Source organism: Helobdella robusta (assembly GCF_000326865.2).
Source record: "Helobdella robusta unplaced genomic scaffold HELROscaffold_4, whole genome shotgun sequence".
NCBI lineage: Eukaryota > Metazoa > Annelida > Clitellata > Rhynchobdellida > Glossiphoniidae > Helobdella > Helobdella robusta.
Genome location: NW_008704902.1, coordinates 915,663 through 924,712, shown reverse-complemented (window position 1 = coordinate 924,712; position 9,050 = coordinate 915,663). Strand labels below are relative to the sequence as shown.

General features: G+C 31.6%; 1 protein-coding gene across 1 annotated transcript; it reads right to left on the bottom strand.

Moving 5' to 3' along the window:
- Positions 1 to 3,787: 3,787 nt before the first annotated feature.
- Positions 3,788 to 8,529, bottom strand: HELRODRAFT_185026 (hypothetical protein). Its single transcript, XM_009024408.1, has 14 exons — positions 8,444 to 8,529; positions 7,544 to 7,650; positions 7,361 to 7,416; positions 7,166 to 7,193; positions 6,738 to 6,879; positions 6,360 to 6,452; positions 5,975 to 6,124; positions 5,768 to 5,869; positions 5,446 to 5,538; positions 5,033 to 5,151; positions 4,761 to 4,900; positions 4,359 to 4,552; positions 3,917 to 4,191; positions 3,788 to 3,853 (listed from the first exon to the last, which is right to left on the bottom strand). The coding sequence occupies exons 1-13, from the start codon at positions 8,447 to 8,449 to the stop codon at positions 4,135 to 4,137; spliced, it is 1,287 nt and encodes a 428-aa protein (XP_009022656.1). The 5' UTR covers positions 8,450 to 8,529; the 3' UTR covers positions 3,788 to 3,853; positions 3,917 to 4,134.
- Positions 8,530 to 9,050: the final 521 nt, after the last annotated feature.

Genomic DNA, 9,050 nt, shown 5'->3' with positions numbered 1-9,050 from the left:
CACAACGAAATAGGTGGCGTTTCTTAGCTCCGCCTTCTAATATCTTAACCGAAGCATGATTAATTTGTCAGGAAAGTATGTTATTGGTTAACGATGTGTGTAACTTATGGACCTACATGTAAAAGTACTCATACAGAGTTGTATTGAATGTGCGTGCGTCGATGTTCATTTTTGTCATGTGTGTATGGTTAAGTAATAATGAATTGGGATGTTTATAAGCTTACGAACTCACTGTAGTTTCATTCGGTTGCTTTGGTTCTCAAAATTTTGGATCGTTATTTGTGACAATCTTTTTAAGGCTTGTTAGCTTGTTTGTGTGTTTCTGTGTTGAATTTCGTACCGTTTCGTTTCGTTTCGAATTGATCGAATTTCGTACCGTTTCGTTTCGAATTGGTCGAACGTGTGACCAGGTGGCTCGGCAAGTAAAGATGCCTCAGAACAATGAAAATTGTTCGGATGGGTCCGTTCATAATTCTTTGCTTTGCCAATCTGCCTGGTTGCCTGCGATCTTTGGCACCTCAAACAACAATTTGGTAACAACTTGACAACAACCCCGGACAGCAACTTAACAACAACAACCCCTTATAACAACTTGACAACAACAACCCCGAACAACAACTTGAAAACAACGTGATGATTGTTGAGAAGGACCAGATCATTTCATCAGCCATTTGAAGGACAAACAGGAGTCCCATGATATTTATGATGTTAGTAAATATTGTGGTGTTTGAATTTCTAGCAATATTTGCTCGAGTTGCTCAGTAGTAATTTAAAATTTAAATTCGTTGTGCTCACTATCTTGACGTTTCGTTATTTCAAACTTTTAAAGTTAAGTTGACTTGTACGTGATCTCTGTTTATTTTTATACTTCAACTACATTTCTATACATTTAAATCAAATAATACATTGCTATCTTCAAAGTCAAATATCATTCGTTAATTAATTTATTTTAAAGTTTTGATTAATTTATTTTCTGCTTTATCAATTTAATTTGTTTTGTTACGTTATATTACACGTTTTTATTGAATTGAAACAAGGATCAACTTAGTTTGAGGCCACGTAGCGGATACATCAGCAAGATAGTGAAGTATCGAATGTTTCGAATTGTGATGGGCAGGGGTCATCCTTAACAAATCAGATGTGGAGAGACATCCCCCATCAAATCAATGGAACATTCAAATACGATACGATACGATAACGATAGATCCACTAATTGGCCGCATACTATTCGATCAAACTTCAACAGGCCACTCTTATAATTCGTTACATACATTACATATGGAACCTTTGTATGTCATCAAACATTTTACGTGAACTACTTTCATTTTTTTGATGCAGTTGTGTTTGCAAAACCATCGGCTCGTGCTATCACGTTGGCTCCTTATCACGAGTGATGGTTTTTGCTGATTTTAACTGAAATGTTAGAAATCAATCAGTATTTTCATTCTTCATTTCAAACTTTTATATCCATTCAGTGTTTTTTTATTTAATTTGATTTGGAGATCAACGGTGGTCGTAGGTAGGCTACTTGAAAATAGTTACGGCTTCATAATCACTTTGTTGGTAAAACAAAAATGTTTAAACAGCAAGGGGTTTACGAAACCATCATAACTATGTTTTGTTTTACCGTTAAACTGTTTGATATTTTTCAATTTATGATCAGAACTTCGTATGTTAATGCAGTTGAAACCATCCGACTCATGTCTGTGTCTCATTCGTTGGCTCCGTATCATGAGTAGACGGCTTCAACGGTTTTAACAGCGGTGGCTAACAACAAATTGTTTCTTTTTGTTTGCTTGATTTTAAATTTTTAATTGTTTGCATTTTGTTTGTTGTTCTGGCATGGAATGAATGGAATGTTTGTAATTGTTGTTGCTTGTAATTGAGATTTGTAGCCATAATACAATTCATATTCGTAGCTATGATTTTCATCTTTGATATAACCTTAGTTATGATTTTTATTTTCAATATAACATAAGTAATTTATTTTAATTTTAATTGTTCCTCAATGAATGAAATAAATTGTTTGTGCACTTGGCAGACTATTACAATATGAAATAATTTGACACCTAGAAAGAATACGATATGAAAATATTGGAAACAATTACAAATAACGATAATGACATCGAGAACAGGAAGGAACGCGTCAAATGATATGTCTCCAGCATTCTCATTAAAATCCAAAATTAGTGGACGCTTTCTGCGCTTCACCAGCCGCCCTTTCCACCTTTAGACGCGCGTGTTGAAGCTGAGTGACGGAAACCACGACTCGAAAAATGTGAGTGCACAATGCGCGCAAATGATTAAAAATGCATTTAAGCAGAGTTTCAAAACGGCAAACATTTTCAACGATACCACCACCGTGGGTGAATGCAAATTATAACAGCCTGGTGATTAATGCTAAATCGGATTGGTAAAATTAGTTGATTATTACGATCACGCAAACGGTTACTTTGGTTTTAGTGTACTTCATTTTTTTCTTTCCAAGCAAATTTTGTTTTGAACATCCGGTTAAATCCGTCGTTATACTATTAAAGCATTGGTAATAAGTCAAAAAACAGGTGTGCCTGCCCGCGTGGGATCACGATGTTGTTTGCTTGCTTGCTTGGAAGCACATTTAAAGAAGCAGGACTGGAGTTTCTGTGCTGTACGTCAGCGGATAACCAAAAAACAAACGCATAAATATGCGATATTAAAAATTTAAAAAATCGATTTAAAAAAATTATTAATTAAGCACGCGCGCATATTCACTTTTTCATTGTATTTACTTCGACTTCACTGTGCCAGTACGTCGTTCTTTCGTTTGGCATCGTGAAAAATTTGTAACTGGCGCGTGTCTGTACAGGAATAAGTGTAACCAGAGGCGTCATTTGGGGGGAGGCAGGGGGGGAATCAAAATTCTAAATTTTTGCTGTACAAAATTATGACAAAATTGCAAACACTATAAAATAATTATATAAAATTATATAATTTATTATAATTATATATACAAAATATTGTGCTTTTTGAATTTTTAAATGTCAAGCGCTATACAATTTATTTCATTTGCTCCGACAATAATTCATGTTCTGTATTAAATTATAAAAGTGTTAATTTTAAATTCTTTGTAAAAAAGGATATATATAAGATACATAATTTAGTAATTTTAAAACATTAAAAATTTTGAAATTTTAAAAACTTTAAAAATGTATAATTTATTATAATGTTGCACTGACGAGACTAGGTAGTGGAAATAGTACTATATGCATACATGTAGATAATGACATCTTCTGTAAATAGGAATTTTGTTAATAGCATTAACAAGTTAAGTTTAGTAGATCGGAGAATTATTCGAAAAATCGAGAAACTATCATATAGATTGAGTACTGTAAGAAACGCCGTGATCTTTATTTATATATATATATATATATATATATATAATGTTACATGCTAAGTCATAGACCACATAAGTTCGCCACCCCCAACCAAAATCTGAAATGACGTCCCTGATAACGAACCTGCTTGTTAGGTGGTGTATTGTTTAGTGAGTTTGAATCATATTTTGCTCACGTAAGAAAATTATGACAGCATGAATTGTATAAATAGTGTGCGTTTTAATGATTTTAAAAATACTTTGAAAATCTTTCCGATGACAAAACCTCGGCAAACTGACTATTTTACGGTATTCAATGTGTTGTCGCTATTTTGCATTCCAGATATACCAATTTGCAGTTGACCGGAAATCCGTTGTAAATGCAAAATGAGAACATTTTTGTGCATGATTATGTAATAGGTAGCTTTTGCTGTTAAAGGTAGACGGTTGTTTTGAACTAATTGAAATGAAATGCGGAATGATAAAACGGTCATCGAGGACATTAGACGGTTGTTTTGAACTAATTGAAATGAAATGCGGAATGATAAAACGGTCATCGAGGACATTTTAAGATCGTATGAACGGTTTTAAAAGTTGGCCAAGAATCGAGTATCAAATCACATGCAAATTTTTCCTTGTTGGCTTGAAAAGTTTTATTATCACAATCAAAAAATATTGTTTTATTTAATAATTGATTAATTAATTAACTTAATAATTAATTTTTTCATTCATAAAAGACACTATCCAATTGAAACAATTTCATAGAATAAAATTTAAAAAAATTAATATTTCCGTTTGATGATCTCGGGCTTCCAATTGAGAGGATGGGTTTCTTCGGACTGGATAAAATTAAAACAATTAATGAAGACTGTTAATATGAAATTAATAAAAAGAAAAGAATTTACAACGAAGAAAAGATTCAACTGAAAATAAAAAAAAATCAATGGCAAATGTTGGATTATGCAAGCAAACAATCACGTAAGAAAAAAATTGTGGAAGTCCTAACGGCTGTTTCATCCTCCTTGTATATCTTAATTGTTTTGTCAGCTTCGCACGTTATCAGCCTGCTTTCGCTCTTGTCGAAGGTCATGGCAAAGATGCCTGCCTCCGAGTCTATCGAGCCAGGCTGAATGGCGGTTTGATACTTTTGAAAGTTGTACGCTGACTTCCAATCCCAGAAATACATGGAACCGTTGTCACCTGGAAGAAATAAATTTATAAAATAAAAAAAATATTACAACTCGCCATGAAACGAAAAAAACTTTTAGAATACAAAAAAAAAATTTTGGTAAATATAGTATAAAGCAAAAATAAAAGTATTAATTCATGGAAAATAAATGAATGAATGAATGGTTGAATGAATTAATGAATAGAGCAAAAGTGTGAAAGAATGAATGAATGAGTGTACCTCCGGAAACCATCACATTATCTCTATTGATGGCCAGACAGTTGATGATGGCATTGTGGCCTGAGACGTTCTGAACGAAGTTACCCTCGGGGAACCTCCATTGTTTCAAGTTGTCCGGCGATCCGGAAGCCATCATATTTCTAATTTTATTTTTAAAAGATTTTAAATAAATTGTTTCTATTAAATTTTTCAAATGAATTTAAAAAAAAAATAATTTCGACAATAAACACAAATTTATTTCAAATGGCGACCGTCAGTTTAATAGAACTCACAACGTCGGATGGATAGCAATGGCTCTGACACTCTTCTTGTGGTTGGTTAACGTTACGATGGATCGGCCGGCCACCAGGTCCCAGTACCTTATCGTTGAGTCGTTCGAGCATGTGATTACCTGCAGGTAAGAAGTAACCAATCATGTAACCAACCAACCAGTACAGTAAGTAAGCCAAACTTAGAAAGCATTAAACTTTAATGCAAATTTAACAAAGTGGCAACGATACTCAATGAAAATATATGAAGGTAAAGCATAATTTTCATTTTATACATTGCACATTTATCAAAATTTCATGTATGTGTGTGTGTGGGTGAGTAGTAAAAATTTCATACACTTGTGGTGTCTGCATGCGCGCGCGCGTGTGTGTGTGTGTGTATTTGTGTGTGCTGCAGTGCTATATAATTTTCACACCTGAGGTTCAGAAGCCTGACATTTGACTTGTGAGACAGTATTGGTATGACCAGAAAGGCAGTGGATTTGTGCCTTCGTCCTCATGTCCCACACCTGAAAAATGCACCGAGAGATGATTTATTAAGAAACCACAATTTAAAACTAATTTTATTTTATTTGTTACCAAAAAAAAAAATAAACAATAATATTAACAATTTGACAGTTTGAAAAAAAAACTATTAAAACCGAACAGCAACAAAATTGAAACTAGAAGTGACAACAGGTAAATTTAAATGTGTAGAAATCAACAGCAGCTATTTATAAATTGAACAAATTGGCAAACCCTGGCAGTGGCATCCCTGCCACAGGTGACCAGCACGTCGATGGTCGGATGCAAGTCCAGCCCGTATACGGCACTGAGGTGGCCGTGGTAGTGTCGAATAACCTGAGTTCAATTTTTATATTTAATTACAATTTAAACCGAAAAAATAATAAAAATTAAATAATTGTCTTGTTTATTGGGGGAAAAAAATCTCTAAGTGATGCTCACCTTGTTATATTCCAGATCCCAGCACTTAACCTGTTTATCCTCTCCACACGAGAACAAATATGGTTGGTTTTTCCCTACCATGACACCACGGACCGTACTTATGTGCCCAGTTAGCGATAACTTCAACGTGCCCTTCGCTAAGTCCCAAATCTAGGTAAGATTTTAAAAGTTTAAAAATTTTGATGTGATGATATTTGTCAAATTACATTTATGATTAATAGAACCTCTGTTAGATTAGCAGCTGCAAAAGTCAAGATAGATGAAACAAATATAAATCTAATTGATGAAGCAACAATCAATTTAATCCCATCAGCTTCTCACAAATTACTCCAGCCATTAAGATTGAAAACAATATAACAAATCTGGAAAAAAAAGCAAGAAGAACCTTGATGATACGATCAGCTGACCCAGTGACGAACCACTCATTGCCTGGCTCGACATCAACACACCTCACCCACCCCCCGTGTCCGCTTATCACCTGCAACATTTTAAATTAATTCTGAGAGAATTTTTATTTCATAATACAGAGTTTGTTCGAGTTAGAAGATAGAAGAAATTAAAAGAAGTGGAAATGAAAATAATAAAAGTAAAAAATTAAGTCACAAAATACATGCACAAAAGTATAAAATACATAAAGATTATTATATTATATAAAGAAGAAGTTAAGAATTGCTACTAAATTTAACATAGTGAATTTTAAAATAAATAATAAAAAAGTTAAAAACAAATTTTTAATTGTGCAGCAAAACAAAATGGTAGAAACCCTGTATAGTTTCCAAGGAGCATGCCAGGTAGGTTTGGGCATGGTGGGAGCTTTCTTCGGGACAATTATGTTCTGATCACCAATACTGATTAAAGCTCGGTTGCCAAACATTGCAGGTGCAGCTTGATTATGCACAGTTAAACTTTGAAAAAAATATATTTAAATTGAAGAAAGTTTAAAAGTCTAAGCTATCCTATATTTTATGTATCCACATCCGCCATATATCAACAGTTGAAATTGCACGTTTAAATGTTTGTGAACTACGTTAAATATAGTAAAGCTATTTACAGTCCTGAAAGACAGCATTTCAAACAAATAACATTTTTCATGTAACTTACATTCATTGTAAAACATTCGTTCACATAAGTTTTAACAACAAAATTATAAATTATATGCTAAGTTAAAACTGAAAAAAAAAGATAACTCACTCAACATTGTTCGGGACATCGTCTTTCTCTGCGTTGAATTTTCAAGATGTGAAAATGTATAAATCATTACATTTTGGGCACACACAATCACAATTATTAACAATCAGACTGCCAGAGAGTAACTGTTACATAAACTACTAAAAGAAATTTTTTTTAACAAAATTTTACCACAGCATCAAAAACTTTCAAACTAACTTGCTGTAATATTTTTGTGACTGTCTTTTGTCTTATAAGCAAGAATGAATTTATTTCTGAAAAAATAAAAATTATAATATTTTCAAATAACAAAAATAATGTAAAATAAACAAAACAAAACAAAGACAAACAAAAAAAATACAGAAAATGGAAGCAAAGAAAACAAAAATAACAACTCCTTACAATCTTTCCTCCTTCGGTAGTGGTGCCAACTGTTCTGACAGAAACATATCATGACTCCTCTTTAATGACCTAAACACAAGTGTGTGTACTGAATGCTTTTGAATATCCTAATTTAAAGAAAACGTTGAAATAAAAAATCTCAATCATTATTTATATCATTAGTAGAAGGTTTTATAACATTTTTGTAAAATTTATTCAAAGCATTCAATCAAAGATAAGTTATTTATTATCCTGTAAGCCACATTAAAATGAAATGCTAATTTGATATTTTAAAAATAAATTTTAAAATATAATTGAAGATAGCTTTGTAGGCTAAAGGGGGCCTCTATTAAAAATTCAAAAGACTAAATTATATAATCTATATTTTTATAATTATAATATTCCGTTGTTATTCGTTATTGTGTCATATAATTATAATATAATATAATATATTAAATATATAAATAAATATTTTAAAGTCTGATGATTATAATAATTTTTTAAACTCTTTTTATAGTAAAAAATTAAATAAAAATAGTAAAAAATTTTTACCATTAAAGGCATTAATAATTTAATTTATTCAAAATTTTTAATTTAATTAAATTAATATTTAATTTATTATATATTTTGTATATTATATGTCCAATTTATTTCACAATGCTTTTATCGCCTAAATAACTAGCAACAGTTCGTACAGTGACTAACTATTAAAATTAAATTAAACACCAGACGAAAACATGAAAAGATGAAACACAACATGAAACACAAAACAAAACATGAAACACAACATGAACATGAAGTCATGAACCAGTGAGTGACGCCAGATAAAATTTAATTTATAGATACGATAAAAACGAATCAAAATAAAAAGTGAGCAGCAATATTTCCTTAATCAAAATCAACCCAAAATGATTTTCTAACCGCCATTTAGCTGAGCCCTAATATGAAATTTTAATTTATTAATCGGGAATAGTTTTCAAATCAAAACATGTGAAATAAAAAAAGATTGATGTAAGATCGTAAACATTGAATGTGGAACGCCGATTATAATAATAAAATATAATTGAACATTTAATTATAATCGCATTATAATTACTTCTATATGCTCGTTTTTTGTTTTAGAATGGTTTTATACGCGACAAGAAGATTTCAGACCAAGCCTATTTGTTCAACTGCTCGTGCCTTTAAAAGAATGAAGTTTTCAAATTTGCACGATAAGTACAAATCTACATCAAACAGCATAGTGATAATATTGAACTACTTGGATTTTTCATATAGTAAAGCAATTATTCTTTATTCTGCGTGATTTTGTGCAAGCTGTTCACATTGTTTTCAATGAAACAATGTTCAATTCAACAGCACAATTGCATGTTTTTGAGTTTTTACAAAATTGTTCAAACAACTTTTTGTATTATTTAAATAGATCGTGCTAACAAAATAACCTGAAAACACGATATAAAATTCACAAGCAATTATAATAATAGTAGCTTGAATCTTTTATTTATAAAATAAAAAGTTGAAAAAAATC

Excerpts from the sequence above, each read along its gene's own strand:
- HELRODRAFT_185026 (XM_009024408.1), bottom strand. Across the intron at positions 5,152-5,445 it reads GTCAGGCTTCTGAACCTCAG|GTAATCACATGCTCGAACGA; the intron begins GTGTGAAAATTA and ends TCTTACCTGCAG. Across the intron at positions 4,192-4,358 it reads ACAAGGAGGATGAAACAGCC|TCCGAAGAAACCCATCCTCT; the intron begins GTTAGGACTTCC and ends AATTTTATCCAG.